We start from the raw sequence: 18,705 nt of genomic DNA on the forward strand, positions 1-18,705 counted from the left end.
TCTCATATGTCAGCCCCCAGACCAGTCCCTCAGTCTCAGTACATGACTAAGAACAAGTTCAGTTCTTTGAAATGAAGAAAAATCCTATAGCAAACATAAGGTTTGGAATACATCTTCGAATTCTTCTGTCAAAGCAAACTACTTGCATTGTTTATCTAAGTTTAAGAACAGTTACAGATTTGAGAGTGGCTCTCAACAAAATATACTGTAACTTTGTGTTCCATTCCCCCCTGGGCTGGTTTTAGTTATTTTTTCATGTGTCTATACATGTATGTTTCATGATTCCAAAATAGTGGGGAGACTGTAGCCTTAATAATAGAGGCTGATGGCCCCTAAGTTATTTAACTTCCCTATTGTAAGCTGAAAGCTGTTTCCAGTTCTTCACTTTTGTAATCAATGATGCCATAAGCACTTTTCTCCCTTTGGGATTATTTTCAAAAGTAAACTTATTTTCAAAGGATGTTATTTTGTCTAAGAAGATGGACATCTTCTGTGTTGACAGCTGACCTCCAGTTTGTTTATTTTTTTAAGAGGCATTGGGAGCAATACCTGGAAGTATTCAGGACTAACTCCTAGCTCTGTGGGCAGATATTACCCCTAGCATGGCTCTCAGGGGACAGCCTAGAGTACTAGGGATCAAGCTCAGGTCAACTGCATGCCAGGCAAGCCCCCTACCTGCTGCAGTTACTATCTCACTGCCCTCAGGTCTCCCAAACATTGAGCAAATCTATTAGATGCTAGTGTATCTATTTCCAGAATGATGTAATTGTTTTGCCAATGCAATGCATGAACAAAACAATGACTTTTGATGTCTTTAATAATCATAGCTTACGTGGTTTTTAAAAAACATTAATTACCAAATCATTTGTTTTACTTGAGGGATATGTGTGCTTTTTACCTTTGGACATTTTCTCACTGGGTAGCACTTTTCAGACTATAAACTCTTTTTTTTTTTCCTTCTTGGGTCACACCCACCAATGCTCAGGGGTTACTCCTGGCTCTGCACTCAAGAATTACTCCTGGCACTGCTTAAGGGACCATATGGGATCGAACCTGGGTCGGCAGCATGCAAGGCAAATGTCCTACCCACTGTGTTATTGCTCTGGCCCCAGACTATAAACTCTTATTTTACAGACTATACACTCTTAGCAGTTTTACAGACTAAAGTAGAACTGGCAGTGTTTACTATACTATATGTTTCAATATTGCACTGTAGCACTGTCGTCCTGTTGTTCATCAATCTGCTCGAGCAGGCACCAGTAACGTCTCCATTGTGAGACGTTGTTACTGTTTTGGGCATATCGAATATGCCATGGGTAGTTTGCCAGGCTCTGCCGTGTGGGCAGGGTATTCTCGGTAGCTTGCCAGGCTCTCTGAGAGGGACAGAGGAATTGAACCTGGGTCGGCTGCATGCGAGGCAAACGCCCTACTGCTGTGCTATCACTCCAGTCCCATGTTTCAATATTAAATTTATAAATTTGCAATGTTAATTGTATTGTACTTTGCTAAAAGTACAACTGCTAATAATATCACTCTTGTATTACATATTAGTATTACACAAATACTAGTATACTATATTATGTATATCAAAGATGACCCTTGTATGTTGTTCTTGTTTTATTTCTTCATAGCACATTGGGACATTAGCTCAAATCCCATTGCCAAATTCAAAACTAGATCCCACAACTAGTCAGACAAACCCTGTGGTTCAAAAAAGCCCCCAACTCTGCTGCCCTTAGGACATCACTTAGACTACAGCCACACTCATGCCTGCCTGTTGGGAGGTGCGGTGAGATGTGTGGGGGAGGGGAGTGTTCCAGACCCTTAAAATCCTGAGGAAATGCTGTCCAGTGGATGCTCCTGGTGTCCTACTGCCACCCTGTGGTTGTGTCTTTTTCTTGTGCAACCCCCCAACCCTGAAATCACTACAAAACTGCAAGAGAACTGGATTCTGGGGGTGATCAAGGAACTGAAATAGAGTCTACCCAGCTGGCACAACAATCAGTTGGCAAATCAATCCTGGGTGGCCTCTCTGGCTGGGCCTTCTTGCTCAGAACACACAGATTCAGCTGGCCTTGCTCTCGGCTGTCTGCAGAACACTCTGTCTCTTCCAGACTCCCCTGGGTGCTATCAGCCTGGCCCTGGAGTGAGCCCATTTCATCCGTGCTCACTTTGGGGTCAGAAGTGAGCTGAGATGATGAACCATCTCCTGGCTTGGAGCTCGCAGGATGGAGGAAGGGTAAACTTTGCCTAAGACCACCTGGTGGATGGAGGGAGGAGTGAGCGCCTGGTGGGCCGTGGTGGGCCACTGGCAACAGCCCTTGGCAGAGAAGCTCCCTGTGGCCTGCAGGGAGGTGAGGTAATCCGTGAAGATGTCCTCATCCCTTGGGAGCTTCTAAAGCAGAGACGTCAGGCCAAGCTGTTCCTCGGGGCCATCCGGGGTGGTGCCTCGCTGCTATGACACTCAGCTATGCTGCAGCATGTTCTCAGCCCAGCCCCTCCGCCCCAGCTCAGCCTGGGCCATGGAATACACTCTTCCACCCAGTGACTAAGGCAGGACAGGGGTGGTGAAATGACAGCACAGCCCTTTTCTGTTTCCATGGGCACCTCTGCAAATCAGAACATTCGGTTTCATTTCTAAATAATGAATATTCTAAGAATTTATCGTATGAATTCAACATCTACTGAGTACTTTATAAAAAAATATACTTTATACAAGAACTTATAGTCCTACTTCCTTATATCCGGACAAAGCCCTATGAGATAACTGCTGTAATCCAAATACAGGAAATGAGGGAAGAACCAGACTTCCCCAAGTTCACAGTTCACACGGCAGAGCTGGATTTAGAGCCGAGAATTTGAGCTTTTACGCATGACTGGTTCCCTCTCCCAATACTATATTTACATAAACCATCTGAAAGAAATACCTGCAGAGCAAAAAGTTGGACCAAGATAAAAGTGGAAGTCAGTGTAAACAGGAAGAAACATGCTGTGGCTTTAAGAGAAATTCACCGGATCTTGGAAGATGATTGGTGAAAAGGCAAGTCAATGAACTCTGACCCATCAGCCTTACCTGGCACCCTACCAGCTGCTGTTCCACCTCCTGCTGCATGTCTGCATTTAATGTTTCCGGCTCAAATGCCACGTTGGCTTGGTGTAGCCACAGCTCCAGCTCGGCCACCTGAATCTTACAGACATGGAGGATTTCCTCAGGCTCTGGCCCTGGTCGCTCCACCGTGGCCTCAAAAGCTCCTTGCTCATCGGAAAAGCCCAGCGCTGAAGCCGTGGTAGGGGGTGTGGCACCCTAAGATAAATCCAAAGATAATCCAGCAGTGAAAAGCCAGCAGTCCAAAGTTTCCAGAATTAGACTTGCAAAGACCTGTGAACTTGCATTTCCCCAGTTAAAAGGAAGGGGGGGGAAAAAGCAGGAGAAGCAAGGAAAGAAAAATGCACCTCCACACTCATAGCAACAGTCATGTGACCTGGCGCTCCAGGTTTCCAAGCAGCCGAGGTGCATGTACACAGGTACTATGTTCCTGGGCACAGCGGAAGCACCTGGGCTTGCAGTTCGTTAATCGGGAGTCCCTGGAGACAGGTGAGTGTGAGAGAGAGGGTGTGCATGTGGGTGTGCATGTCTGAAACATTACAGCGAATTGGCCAGTGTTTAAAACTGCGTGACACGTGATTAAACAATGCTTACATTGCGGTGCACTCTGTTCAAATAGAAAGGACAAAGCTTTACGTACTGACTGGGTGGGATACCAGGAATATGTCAGACACTTTCAGCTTCACATCTTCTCGAGTAATAAGATCATGAAACAATTTAGCTGTTTTTTTTTCCAAACACATGTATATGTCTCCCTATTAAAACTCATTGTCTCCCTATTAAATGTCTCCCTATTAAAAGCCTAGGTGATAAGTTCTATGGGATAATCTGGAAATTTTACTTTTGTTCTTTAGAGAGAATCCCTAAAGCTACTAGGGATTCACATTCTAGACACGCAATTATTATTAGTATTTTTGGTTTACAACAGGTAGGGCTCAGGGCTTACTCCTAACTCTGTACTCATAGATCACTCTTAACGGGGTTCAACCCAGTTCAAGGGAAGCACCCTACCTGCAGTACTATCTCTCTGACCCATAAATGTTACTTAGTTAAAAATAAAACACATACAGTATAGTATAAAGTGCATGTGTGGTGCTTCTATATTGAAGTAACTAGATTGCTTACCAATTCAAAGGAAAATTTTCTCAGAAGCATCCTAGAAATTACATATTTTCAATTTGGAGGTAAAAGAAGAAGGATCAAGATATATTTCCTCCCACTGTACTGACACCCTTCCAGAACAATTATAGGGGCATTCTGACACTTGTAGAGAAATTTCTTAAAGAACAAAAATTTGTGTTTTGTTCAACCAAAGCATGGATCTCAATAAAGAAATACTTCACAGATTGTGATGAAATACAATGTTTTAATATAGAGCTTTGCTAACTACACATCAGCATCTAGTAAACATACAATTTCAGCCAAGTAACAACTTCTTGTTTGTTTTGGAGCCATCTCCAATGATGTTCAGCAGAAGCTACTCCCAGTGTGCTCAAAAGTGGTTCCAGTCCATGCTAAGGGGACCATGCAGTGCCAGAGGTCAGATCCAGGCCTCTCACATGCAAAGCATGTGCTCAATACATTGAGCTATCTCTCTAGGCCCAAATGACAAGCTTTCAGCTATTGCCATAGCATAGTGGCAAAGATATGGGGATCCTCCTATTTTTTTAACCACACCCAAGGGTCTTTCGGGGTTCACTTCTGGCTGTGCCTAGAGGACCATGCAGTGTTGGGACTAATTCCAGGGGGCCGACACACACAGTGCTCACTCAGCCTTGGCACTATCTCTTCACATCACTTACCCCAGGATCCATTTCTTTCCGAATTACCTCAGATTACAATCTGTTAATATTAACTAATTAATTATTCTGAATAGCAGATTTACCATCTACCTCTTTTATTCAAAAACAGAGTACCTACAAAAACAGTGTGCCATGCACACTTAAAAAAATAGCAATATTGAGTTTCTTTACTTTCTCACTAACTTCCTCATAGTTAATGAGGAAGCAAGGAAACTAGACAGCTAATCTGCGCTTTATTTGCTCGTCATTTGAACCTGTAAAGAATCCAAGGCTGAATAGAAGGGGAAAACAGAGGACTGGAAACCACCAAGAGCTTTACTAGCTGAAGGTGGCCTAGGAACCTGCCAGGAATCAGCTCACCTCCCTTTCTTTGTGGTCAAAAAATCCCCAGCACCTGGACCCACTAATCTGCCCACCACTGGCTTTGTGGCAGCTCAGACCTGGACAGATGTGCCTTGTTTGTAAGCTTCTGATTTGGATGCCACGGTTCTCCTATAAAAGTTGCCCTGCCCAATATCTTCTCGAAGTCACAGCCCCAAGCTCTAAAAGTAGAAACTCTTTAAATGTATGTATTATGGTTGTATACTTGGCCGGGAGGTGGGGTGGAGAAAGGTAAGGCACAAGTATTTCTTGTTAGAGAGAACTGTGGGATTATTCTAGCATAGCTGCAAAATAGTATCACCTAATCTATTATGGAGCCTTTTTTTTTTTAACTTGTATTGAAACACAGTCACAAAGCTGTTCATAACTGAGTTTTAGTCCTACAATGTTCCAATACTCATCTATTCACTATGTATGTTTCTACTACCAATGTCCCCAGTTTCCCTCGTTACCCCCACCCGCCACCCCCCCCTCCCCCCCGCACAACCAGCCTGCCTCTATGGCAGATATTTTTCTTCTTTATCCCCCCCCCCCCACTGCCTTTTTCCTTTTGTGGTTTGCAATACTGTCACAAAAAGTTTATCATGTACATCACTTTATCTCCTTTCATCACTCAAGTTCTGTCCATTTGAAGTGATCATTTCCAATTATCCTTGTCATAGTCCTCACTGCAAGCCTGTCTTGCCTGTCCTAACTGCATGCCCCCTTCCCCCCTTCCCTCCCCCCCCACTCATGACAAGCTCTTTGAATGAGGTAGGCCCCTGGGATGAGTGAGACATACACCACCTCACTAATTCATCAGCTTACTGGGATCGTCAGTGTGTAGATAGATGATAACCCTGGCAAATAGACATTGTTCAAACTGCTTGTGAAGCAGAACCAGATTCACCCTGATTTCATTGTGTCTGGGAATCTACACGTCTACATTCTTGACATATATCCCTCTAGTCCTTGGACATTCAGTCAGCAAATGCCATAGCACCTAACTTTTGTGACATTATTGACCTTAGTGACAGTGTGCAGCTAAAAGCAAGCTAATCTGGGGACTCAGCTACATTTCACATTGAACTATCAGACCTGTGCATTACTCTTTAATCGTCTAGTACTTCCACAAATATTTGCACCTATCCCTGACTTTAATGCAAAATGTATGGCAAGAGAAAATACCTACTACCTGTCTTGACAATACTAGTTAGGGAAATGGAAAGGTATAGCATGGTGTATTTATTTGTTTGGGGCATTTCTTTTTGTTTATTTGGGGGTTACACCTAGCATGTAAAGCAACTGTCATATCTACTGTACTATTTATTGCTCAGGTTCAGGGTGGTGTATTTACTGAGGCCAAACCTACCTTGGCTTCATATATTTTAGTAACAAATCTTTAAATTACAAAGCAGATTGTAAATATTCTAGGTCTAACTACTTCCTCAGGGAGTGTTATTTTCACTTCCTGATCTGCAGTCCCTCTTTATAAACTTATGGTAGATCTTAACCTACCTCGTTTAATCTGAGGATCAAACAGCATACATAATGCCTATTATATCTTGGTGGCTAATCAATATTAATTGCCCTTCACCTTTATCACCCCCATATCTGCAGTTAATGAAAGACTAGTACATTCTGACAAATGAAGAACAAGTGAAAATCTTCACTTGTTCTGTGGCTTGCTAATTTTCTACGTAAAAGTTGATGGTACATCTTTCAATCCTCTGGTACAAGGATGTCCTGGCTTGCACTGTAAAGCACGGAAAGTTTGTTGTCACTGAGGGATCCCCCATATTCCAGAGCAGGACTTACCTCTGCTGTGTGTGTATGACTTGGGGAGATTTCTGGGATCTGCTCAGGATTTGAGCCTGGTGCGAGAGTTTGTTCCATGGAATGATCACACATGCTTATTTTCTTGTCTTCCTCCTGGAAAGGAAAGAATGAAAGGTCCAGAAAAGTTCCTGCCCAGCTGCCTTGCAAGCCGGCCACTCCTTCCCCACATCACTCCCCCCCTCCTCCCCCCACCTACGGCCTCCCGCCCAGTCTTGTGCCTGATCCCCTGCTAGCAGAAACATCCAGAAGGTGTGTGCACTGGGGAAAACGGTAGTTCATTAGTAAAAAAGTCATCTCCCTATAACTGAGAGACTGAAATTCTCTAAAGCTCAAGAGTTAATGAGAAGCGCATAAGGAATAGAGAATTAAATATTTAAGTGGATTATTCAAAGAATTAAAATCCAGTTATGTGCTAAAATTACATTTTATTATATACAAGGTTGAGAAGATAAATTTATTAAATGTAGGAACCCAGGAATTTCATGAACTCTATAGCCAAATTCTTATTTTAGTCTCAGTAATAAATTCCAAGGGCTAAGGTGCTTGCCTTGCACATGGACAACCCTGGCTCTTTTCCTGCCATTACGTAGCCCAGAGCATTGCCAAAAGCGATCCCTGAGCACATAGCCAGGAGTAAGCCCCAAGAGCTTACTCTTTACAAAAAGACCAAAGAAAAGTTAATAATAATAATAAATCCTAATTATATTTATTATTTAAATGTAAAATATATACCATAAAATTATTAAATATTTCATTTTCTAATGTAGGAGTGGGAAACATTTTTTCCTACCACAACAATAAAGATATAAAAATACTGTATAACACAAAACATACTGATATTGAAATCTAAATTAAAAAATGATAGAATGCTTATAAAATATATCCTTTTTCAGGGTAGAGTATGCATGTAGTCTCCCAAGACCGCAAATATGCAGTTGAGTTTCCCACATTTGGGGAGATCACAGGGGTCAGCACATCCGGAGTGCAATGGATAAGCCTCATCCTGGGAAAACCACCTTCATGATCATGGTGTCTCCCCTGCCAGGTAAGTATAGTAGCTGTTCTTTTAAATCAGTGAAGAGGGCTGGAGATGTGGCTCAGTGATAAAGTTGCATGCATAGACCTACATTCTAACTTCAACATTTAAAAAAATAAATCATAAGGAAAAAGAACCACTTGAGCAAATGAGATAGGACAGGGGCTAAGGTGTTTGCTTTGCAAGCGCTGACCCTGGTTTGATTTCCAGCACTGCCAGAAGCGACCCTGGACCACAGAGCTGGGAGTGATCCCTGAGCATAGCTAACTGCCCAAAACTTCCACCTCCCAAAATCAATAAAGAAGATATAGACTCCTGCGTAGAAAAACTATCAATCAACCGGTATAAGAAAGCAATTTATAGGAACCAGAGAGATAGTAAAGCAGGTAAGTTCCTTGCCTTGCCCTATAAAGTCCCCCAAGTGCTGCCAGGAGTGGTCCCTGAACCCAGAGCAGGAGTAAGCCTGACATACCAGTGGGTTTGGCCTCCCCACCTTAAAAAAAAAAGCAATTTATAAAAGAAAAATACAGGGCTGCAGAGGACTCAAAGGAATGAGTGAATGCTTTGTATGTGGGAGCCCTTGTACTAAATGATCTCTCAAGTACACAACCAGGAGTGATCAGCAAATAATGTGGCTCAAAAAAGCAAAATAAATAAAGAGGGAGAATATAAAAGTCAATCAACTTCTAAAGAGACCTAATGTTATTAGAATATTAATGCAACTTACGTCAGTGGCCACACTTGCTTAAGACATATATTAGTGCCAGCTTGGGATCAGGAAAGAGGCACTTTTATGTACTCAGGCAGGGATAAAATACAGTCTTCCTCGGGGGCAGTTTGACAATGTGCATCCATTTTAAATAAATATATACTTTGGTTCAGCACTCCCACTTATAAGCTTAGCCAAGTTAAGTGATAAGAAAATGGCACAAATAATTAACACAGAGTGGTGGGATACTTTAACCAGCCAGTCTGGACTCTGAGCTTCAGTGACTACATCCTTTTTTTTTTTTTTGCTTTTTGGGTCACACCCGGCGATGTACAGGGGTTACTCCTGGCTCATGCACTCAGGAATTACTCCTGGTGGTGCTTGGGGGACCATATGGGATGCTGGGAATTGAACCCGGGTCGACCGAGTGCAAGGCAAATGCCCTACCCTCTGTGCTATCGCTCCAGCCCCACAGTTACTACATCTTTACAGTGGAGTATAGCCTATTTCACTCCTGCTTGTTTTTATTAAATATGATAACATATATAAAGCACCTAGCAGTTCCTAACAAAATGCTAGCTCCTTTTAGCTTATTTTACTGAAAACAATAACTGCTAATAAAAGGTATGAACTGGGGGGGGGCTAGAGAAATATTACAGAATTAAAGTCTTTTTGCACAGCTGGGCTCAGTTCATGGTTTCCAGAATATGAAATGCCTCCTCCTCCTCAAAAAGGTATGAACCAGTGAAGGTACTATGGAAAATTGAATGAATGGTCCTTAAATAGTTAACAATAGAATTACAATATGCTCCTGTAATTATAAAAAAAAAGAGAGGATATCCTACCATCTGTGACACGGATGGGCCTTGAAGAAAGGTAGCTTGCTAAGTGAAATACATCAGAGAAAGAAAAATAAGACTGTGATTTCATTTATATGTGGAATCTGAGAAACAAGCAAGCAAGTAAACAAAACCCTAACTCATAGAAAAGTAGATCAGACTTGTGGCTACCAGAGGCCAAGGGTGGGCAGAGGGAATTAGAGAAAGTTAAAGGAAAGTTGTTAATGGTAAAGTCTTCCAGTTTTAAGTAAGTTCTAGGGATGCACGTATGACAAGGTGCAAAGCTAACACTGCTACAGGATATCTGAAAATTGTTGCAAAAGCAAATCCTGAGAGTTGCTACTGCAAGGAGAAAATATTTTTCCTTTTATTTTCATCACATCTGTGAAAAAATGGATGTTAGGGGAACCTATTGTGCATGTCATCTCATAGAATATGTAAATCAAACCATTCTGCTGTGTGCCTTAATTCATAGCGTGATATTTGTCAAGTGTTTCTCAGTAAAACTGGAAAACAAGAGAAAGGTAGAAACTGATAACTAAAAGTAAAGCTTAGGTAAAATTTGGAAGGGAGGTTGGAAGAATAAAAAGTCTAGAATGCCAGTTTTTGAAGTTTGCATTTTAATAGATAATCAGAATCCACAAAAGACTTGGAACCTACCATGAATTGTTTTTGAAAAGGTCATCACATGGTATTATTGTAAGATATATTTTGGGGAAAAAAACCCCAAATGGTGTGTAAACCTAATAGAAGGGGGTGCCAAAGGTTCATAAGTAACAGTTGGCTGTAAATGAACTGGTGACAAAAATAATGAGAGAATATCAAGATTGAATGGACATCATTGGACCACTGCCTGGACATGAAAATGAGATATTAGGACTGGGGAGATAGTTTGAAGGGCTGGAATATGAGGGCCTTGAGTTTGATCTCCATGGTCTCCCAAGTACTATTGGGTTGGTCCTGGTAGCCCATGAACACAGCTGAGCTAAAGCAGCACTACCTCTCTAGGCTCAAATGCTGAATAGTCTGGCCCGTACAGCATAGCTGAGCCAAGGTTGCTGGAGCACTGCTAGGAAACTCCACCTCTGCCCCAAAGAAAAACAAGATTTTAAAGATGACACCGCAGGTACCATTAACAGACTTTGGAAAATTAGGAGGAAGAAAAAACTTTGAAGGAAAGTTGGTAAAATGTTTGACCTGAAAATAATATACCCCCCCAAATAGAAGTTAATCAGAAAAGCGGATATGCAGACCAGATTTTATGAAAAGACTAAGATGAGAGATTTGGTTTGGAAATCGCTGATGAAGAGATGACCAGCAACCCTATAGGAGGTGTTGAAATTGATGAGAGGAAACAGAAAAGAAGGAAGAGGATGGAACATTGAGGGATGCCTCCTCCGTGATGACAGAGATGGGATAAGAGAAGGTTGGGGGGGCTGGGGAATATGGGAGAAGAGGCAGAAAAGTGCAGAATTTAGAAAATCAAGGAAGGTTGTATAGAGCTATCTCAAAGGACTGGAGTGCATATTTTGCATGCAGGGGGCCCTGGTTTAATTCTCTGAACCACAACCCTCTGGGTACCACTGGGAGTGACTCCTGAGCACTACCAAGTTTGACCTGAAAATCCATAAAAATAAAACAAACACGAAAGCCAAAGAAACCCTGCATGTCAAGAAGGAAGAGATGATCAACAGTCTAGTGCTGAGGACATTGTTAATGATGTCCTCACTTGATGGTGCAGAGGTCAATGCATTTAAAAACTAGCTCGGATCAAAATCCTGATTACCAAAGAAGTCCAGAGCAAGGAACATCAAGTAAAGACATTCAAATGAAAGGGGGAAGAGAAATTTAAACATGCAGGAGGTCAAGTTCTTGCCATTCATGAAAATGTTATCAGGTGCATACATAAAAGTGTAATAACTGAGGTCCAGAATGCTTTAGAAAACAAAGGCAGAGAAAGAGGGAGTTTCTGGAAGATGCAGAAGCTGAGGTGGGTTTTTGTGGCTAGGAAGGGAGTTTGCTAGCAGACAGTGGGAAGGCACTGCACGGAGGAAAAGCAGTTTCTAAAAGAGCTTCTACCATAATACCCAAAGGAGAGAGAGAGTAAGAGGGAATGTGTCTGCCCTGAGAAGGGGTGGGGGTCATGGGAAGGACACTGGGAACATTGGTGGTGGAGAATTGGCACTGGTGGAGGGATGGGTACTCGAACACTGTTTGATTGAAACGTAATCACGAAAGCTTGTGAGTCTGTAACTATCTCACAGTGATTCATTAAAATTTAAATAAATAAATAAATAACTGAGAAAAAGAATAAAAAAAAAAATAAAAGCGCTTCTGAGGAGTGCAGACACCAGGCTTATCTGGAAAGGCAGCAGGAGGCACTGAACTTGCTAGGAAGGGGAACCTGACACCTCAGAGGTTGGAGAGGGAAGGAACTGCCTGAGTCTGGAACTGCAGGGAGAAGCCAAACTGGCACCAAGCAGGAATCGGGATGGGCCAGGGAGCTGGGGGAGAGGTCAGCCTTGATAGAAGATATGAGTGGGCGGGAAGAAGATGTCATACTGCAGAGAAGTAAGCAGGAAACCTTGGTTTCACATCAGCTTACCATGATTTTCTTTTTTGTTTGTTTGTTTGAGCAGTGAGGGACACACTGAGTGATGATCAGGGCTTACTCTTGGTTGGACACTCAGGGGTCACTCCTGGTGGTGCTCGAGGGACCATATGTGGTGCCAAGGATTGAACTTGATAGGACTGAACGTGCAATGCAAGTGCTTTACCTACTGTACTACTTTTCTGTTCCCTTACCATGATTTTCTGAGGAGCATGTGATAGACTAGAGACTTAGAAAGTCAAAAGAAACTAAAGGACTTCGTTGATTTATCTTATGCATTACTCTGTTCAATAAAGGGATTGTGGGGGATGCTACCTCCCCCACACACAACAGAGTGTTCACCACTTTGAAACACTGTAGTGAAAAGCTCTTTTCCGTTTTCTGTTTTGTTAGTCTGAATTTCCATATGTGGGTTTTCTCAATTATCAATGAGTGCAAAATAGAAATTTAAATAAGTTTTAGCAATCTTTGCATTCCAGCAGAGGTAATGGTGAACAGTTTAAAATATTTTTAGCTCAATACAAAAAAATTTAAAAATGAAAAACCTCTTTAGCTCATCCATGTTACTTCTTATAGCTATCATTTCTTCTTGTTTCTCGACTACACCTAGTAGTGCTCAAGGGACCAGGCGGTGTCAGAAATCAAACCCAGAGTCTCACCCATACAAGGCAAGTACTTAACCAATGAGCCACACTCCTGGCCACCAAAGCAATCTCCCAAGCAAGAAATGAGCTTCTTTGGCATCCTCTGCCTTATAACCCCTACCCACAACCACTGTATCACCTGAATGATGGTTCCAGAGGATGACGCCGCTCCATCTTCCTCCATATCCTTGTCATGCTTCCAGAGCAAAGACCAAGAAGCAGAAGATGGCTCTGTCCTCTGATCGCCATTCTAAGAGCAATCCATTGGTTAGACACCAGAAGTGATGACCTACTTTCATAACCAGCACTCCCTTATGGCTTTTACCCATGTCTCAGCTGACCTGGCTTTTAATTTCATCCCATACCCATCACTTTTTTTTTAATTTGGCTAACTACATCCTAAATTAATGTGGTCACATTTCCTACAAAATATTTTTAAAAGTTAGGAGTTCACTTAAGACTCACAAAAGAGCTGTTTTCAAACCATGTTATAGAAATTTAATCTGCTTAGGTAAATGCAAACTTAAAAAGTCTCTTTACAATAACCCAACAGATAAACAAGTACATTCGTCAAAGATAAATAATGAACTTATCAGCTGAGTCAAATAAACGTTTCAACTGAAATCCTACTCAAGTAGACTTTTATTTTGGCTCCTGGTGCCTCCTCATCATTCTGTGCATTGTGAAGGGGAGATTATAAAGTTATCTGATGCTCAGAGCAGAGCAAACCTGTCCCCTTCCTTGTCCTACCTATGAGTTCCACTCTGTCCTATAGGTACACTATGGGACAATAAGTCATTCTCTGTAACAATGGAGCTGGCTAACTATCTGTAAAAGGAGCAGAAAGTATCATTTTACAAGTATCAGTAGGATTCACCTGAGACATACAAACTATCAATTGCTGTAATTTTCTTTCTCTGGCAAAAAGAGCCATGGTCAATTTAGTGTATGAAATGTAAAATGATACAGCAAAGACAACCGTGCTTCATGCTTTCAGTTCTAATGACATAGTAAGGATCTGGAATATCAGACTAACACCAGTTCTGCATGAAAAAAGCAATTCAATGATGGGGCAATAAAGTTCTAAAAGGCACACCAAGAGCGCCCATAAAACACCATCCCCTCAAAACCTCCAAGAATGTACCTAGAGCTCAAGGTAGACAAAGACCACCAACTCTTCTCTTCCTTCCACAAGTGGGCTCAACTGCACTTCCCCTGCCTCAGGGGAAGCTGGGTTGTGTGCATTTGGACAAAGTTCATAACCCAGGAGAAGGGCATCAAATCCCCTAATAGGACAATGGCATTCAAGTAAAACATCTGATACTTTCATTTCACTTAAAGACCTTCTCATTGCCCTGCTTTCCGTTTCAGACCAACTTTTGTTTCAAACCAACTTTCACAAGCTATGCATGTTCCTTACTTCGCTCTTCAGGGAACCCTCCTCCAGCTCCTCCTTGACGGCAGGCAGGACAGACATCGAGCCTTTCCTCTTCAGCTGCAAAGCACAGCAAAGGGATGCAGGCCCTCAGACCACCACGCAGCTCACCAGGCTCCCACTGGGCCGCAATGGCATCTACTCTAATTGTTCCCTCTCTTTCTCCAAGCTGCCCACCCACACGAGCAGTCTCTGGGTCCAGCACCTTTGAGTGGAGGCAGCCAAGAGTCTGGACGAGGAACAGTCTTAGCGCCCTTTCACCTACACTGCTCTCTGGGGCCCCTCAGCCAACAAGTCCAGAATGAGCTTCACTGACAGGAAGCTTCAGAGTGGGCTCAGATCGGCGAGGTGCTGACCCCATTTCTGAGCCTGCGATGGGCGGACGCTTCGGTAGGAAGATACTTCAAAGGGAGGTTCCCGCCCACCTGCCCGTGGAATTTCCTAAGCACCTCCTGAAGTAACTCGGGCATAAGCATTCTGGGCTGCGTCCAGACACACACCCTGGGGACTGAGGTCACAAGTGAACAATCTGAGGTGGAATATTTCCACGTTTACAAAGAAAGTCCTTTACTCTAGAGGCCACAGACAGAGATGCCACAGGCTTTGCAGGGTGAGAAACGGTCCCTCCCTTCAAGGCCGGTGTGGACCCCGGGTCTGCCATGAATCTAAAGTCACACCCACCTGCCGCTCAGGAACTTCCCTCTCGGTGATGCCAACCTCTTCTGTGGCGCCCACGGATGGTATTTCTTTCTCTGGCTCTGGGTGTTCTTGCTGCAAATGTTGGTGAAGTTTCAGGAGGGCAGCCTTCAAGTCCGGCAAGAGGTCTTCTTTCTTCTGATTCAAAGTCAGAATCTGCTTTTCCAGACCTTCGATTTCTCCCTGTGTCGAAAGAGCATTTGCAGGGTTTGGGGACAGCTGGGGGCATCTTCCTGCAGCATTCAGGGCGATGCAGAAAGAGCATCATGTGTCATTGGCTCTGCTGAGCCAGAGCTGGTCTCTGCCACGGGAGGGCTCCTCTCCACCCGGTGGAGCATCCCCTTGAAACAGACTGTGGAGTGCTTAGAAATGAGGAAGCTCAAGTCTCACCTGAGACCTCATTGTTCAGCCTCCGGGTGGAGCTGGGAACAGGCCACCTGTGGAAGGTGGTGGGATGCAGCCAGGCTGTGAGGTAGCACTCCAGCAGCGAGCCACACGCTCTGACTGAGCAGAGCTCAGGGCCCCAGAACCTGTTCTTTAACAAGCTCCCCAGGAGATTCACGAGCGGACTAACACCAGGGAATCCCAGTCTCACCCTTTTATGATCGCCTTTGAAGCTGTCTTTCGGAATCCATCTACTTGCTCTCACAAAGCGTCCTACCCTCCCCACAAATGAGAATACATAGATAATGGTTTGTGAGGTGTGACTTCCTAGGATGGGGGAGGGACAGATCGGCTCAAACTTTATGATGCTGCTATAAAATTTTGTAAAGGAACAATATTTCTTGCGTATCAGAGTTAGGCGGGTGCCCCTGTCTGAGTGAAAGGATTGCAGAATCCTGGACTGGGAAGAAAAGCCAGGGGTCACCTTGTTAACAACTTCCTCTCCAGCATCCTTAAATGCATCAGTCACCCTTGCCTGAGTCCTGCACCAAAACACAACCTGTACCTTTGGCGGGGTCTTTCATGGTTCAAATATGTTCCTGGTAGATTCTGTAAGCCCCTCTCTTTTCTTCTCTTCCTTCCTGCCTGCCTTCCTTCAGTGCTTCCTTCCATGCATCTTATAGGGACTCAGAGCACTTTTTAAAACAGAGGCCACCCCAGCATGACTGGGGCAAGGAGCAGGGGCGTGCTTGGAGCCTCTCCCAGTGATGCACTTGGCCAGTGTGTACTTGATGGTTCAGTATTGACACCTGGCAGTGATCAAGGGCCTCTACGGCTATGGTCAGCAGTATTTGGGAGGCCAGATGACACCAGAGATTGGACTCGGGGCCTCACACATGCCAGGCCTGTGTTCCATCCCTTGAATTATCTTCTTGGCCCTGAATCACACATTAAAAAAAAACAACAACAACAAAAAACCAGAAATTGAACATGTCTCCACCTGTAAGTGACAGTTTACAAGTCCAGAGAAAGAAGGTGAATTTTCAAGCTTGGAAGGTTTAAAAATGTGGAACGCTTCATGAATTTGCGTGTCATCCTTGCACAGGGGCCATGCTAATCTTCTCTATATCATTCCAATTTTAGTATATGTGCTGCTGAAGTGAGCACAGAAGGTAAACTTTCCAGGGCTGGCGCTCGCTAATGTCGATGCACGATTCTCTTCCCCACTGCTCACCTCCTCGTACAGACATTCCTATCCCCAGATCCCTATTCTTTGGGAAGCTTAACTTCTCAGAATGGTTTTGGGAAATGATAAGGAAGCTGAATCTGAGTCAGCTGTGGTCTATGTCTGTTTTCAATAAACACTAAAGTTCAGAGTCCTAATGTGCCCACCAGAGGTAATGCCACAACTACGAGAATCTCTCAAAGTGGCATAGTTGTCTGCAGAGCTGCCACCACAATGGGGCACTGCAGCACACAGAAGTGTCAATTCTCAAAGTGTCATCCTTGCCCCTGGGGCCACACTCCTCGAGGTCAAGATCATTTTCATACCAATGTCATGTGCATTTTCTGTGCAACAACACAAAAGCGATGGCAAATAAATCTGCTGACATCTTATGGGAATCAAAGCAGGACAGCAATTATAGTAGCAGAGACTAGACTGCTCACTGTAAAATGCTTATTCTAAAAAAATGGGCTGGAGAGATAGAACAGGGGAAATGTACATGCTTTGCAAGCGGCAGACCTCAGTTAGATCCCTGATAGCACATGGTCCCCAACTACTGCCAGGAGCAGTCCCCAGCACAGAGCCAGGTGTAACCCCCAGGCACTGCCAGATTGGCCCCAAATAAACAAAACAGAACAAAACAAAACAAAGCAACACCAACAAAAAACAAAACCAGAGAATTTCACCTATGAACATCCGTGATTAAGAGCATGTACTTTCAAGATTGACAAAATGGGAAGCATGCAAAAGCATTTCTGCTGCATACCAAAGTATAAGGAGGAAGACACTTGCATGATGACTGGAATTTTGAGCTGAACTACGTATTGCTTCTGAGGGCAAAAAGCTTCAGCTGTTAAACTATATTTATATTCATACATACCAAGAGATTTTCCCAAAGAGACAGATGCTAATATGAATAAATGTGGTTTTAATAATATCAATATCTAGTTGTGTCAATGCTCAGGAGCTTTGTGTAACTAAATAAAAGCAGTTATTTTTCAAACCCTCAAACATAGTGCACCAACATTACATATAGTTAAAGGATCTGTTCAAGAAACAAGATAGAGCAGTAGAGTTGAATCTAAGTTCAGCTAAAAAGTTCATTGAAAACTTCAGATTCCAGTCAATAACAAACCTGTGAGTCACTTGCCCTTGTTGGAGTTCCAAGAATGCCCTCAGCTATTCAAAGGGACTATTAAAACATTCCTCCCTTTCTCAAGTACCTGTATTTGAGAAGCTAGACTGTCTTTGCATACTTGAACAAATCTGCATAGGTTGGTAGGCCAAACACAGAAGCAGATGAGTTCTTGCAGCCATTGACTATGCCACACGAGTTAGGGTGTAGTCCCATCACGACAGAAGGGGCTCGACTTCTAAGGGCCATCCTCTAAACACTGCCTGACCCCTATTCTCAGAAAGTGAGTCAGAAAGTCAGATGGTCCAGATGCCCTATGTAACATCAACCTCTTTGCTGCCAGATCAAATACAGACAAGAAAGCTCCAAGTAGAGGCACAGGATAATTGAAGGTCTGTTCCATTATGATAACTATATAAGTACCTGCTTTATGAGCTAGAAATAAAAAAAGAAAGTATAGGGCCATAGAGATAGTTCAAATAACAGAACAGAACTCTCTTTGAAGAAGTAGAAATACACTGTACCATTACAAAGGCTTCTAGACACTGATGGCTTAATGATTATTAAATGAACTGCTGAATGAATGATGAAAAAAAACATACCTGTAGTTGTGGCAGGTTGGCAACTTGGTCTGGTAACATATGTTCACAGGAGACCTGAGCTGAGTAATTATTTAAGATCTCGTTCAAATTTTCTATTTCTTCATCATATTCACTCATCTGTTTTATGAATATCTACAAAATAGCACCCCCCCAAGAATTTTGGTTACAATTGAAAAAAAATTAGCATGCTATTTCCAATGTCTAGCCCAACCCAAGTTCCAATTAATTAGAGTAAATATGAAGCCACATTAATTTCATTAGGAACTCAGAGGCTGGAGAATA

General features: G+C 43.0%; 1 protein-coding gene and 2 non-coding genes across 3 annotated transcripts in view; all 3 read right to left on the minus strand.

Moving 5' to 3' along the window:
• Nucleotides 1–18,705, minus strand: part of SYNE2 (spectrin repeat containing nuclear envelope protein 2) — a 300,041-nt gene that overhangs the window by 103,161 nt on the left and 178,175 nt on the right. The window contains exons 60-65 of the mRNA XM_055132548.1: nt 18,424–18,555; nt 15,063–15,260; nt 14,367–14,441; nt 13,086–13,196; nt 7,087–7,200; nt 3,074–3,304 (exon numbers count right to left, since the gene is read on the minus strand). Of these exons, the coding sequence (XP_054988523.1) occupies nt 3,074–3,304; nt 7,087–7,200; nt 13,086–13,196; nt 14,367–14,441; nt 15,063–15,260; nt 18,424–18,555 (861 nt within the window). The remainder of the gene's footprint in view (nt 1–3,073; nt 3,305–7,086; nt 7,201–13,085; nt 13,197–14,366; nt 14,442–15,062; nt 15,261–18,423; nt 18,556–18,705) is intronic.
• Nucleotides 8,002–8,160, minus strand: LOC129404065 (U1 spliceosomal RNA). The gene has a single exon (XR_008629663.1). It is a non-coding gene; the product is annotated as a U1 spliceosomal RNA (small nuclear RNA).
• Nucleotides 16,522–16,628, minus strand: LOC129403815 (U6 spliceosomal RNA). Its single transcript, XR_008629475.1, has one exon. It is a non-coding gene; the product is annotated as a U6 spliceosomal RNA (small nuclear RNA).

This window comes from Sorex araneus, chromosome 3 (genome assembly GCF_027595985.1).
Source record: "Sorex araneus isolate mSorAra2 chromosome 3, mSorAra2.pri, whole genome shotgun sequence".
Taxonomy (NCBI): domain Eukaryota; kingdom Metazoa; phylum Chordata; class Mammalia; order Eulipotyphla; family Soricidae; genus Sorex; species Sorex araneus.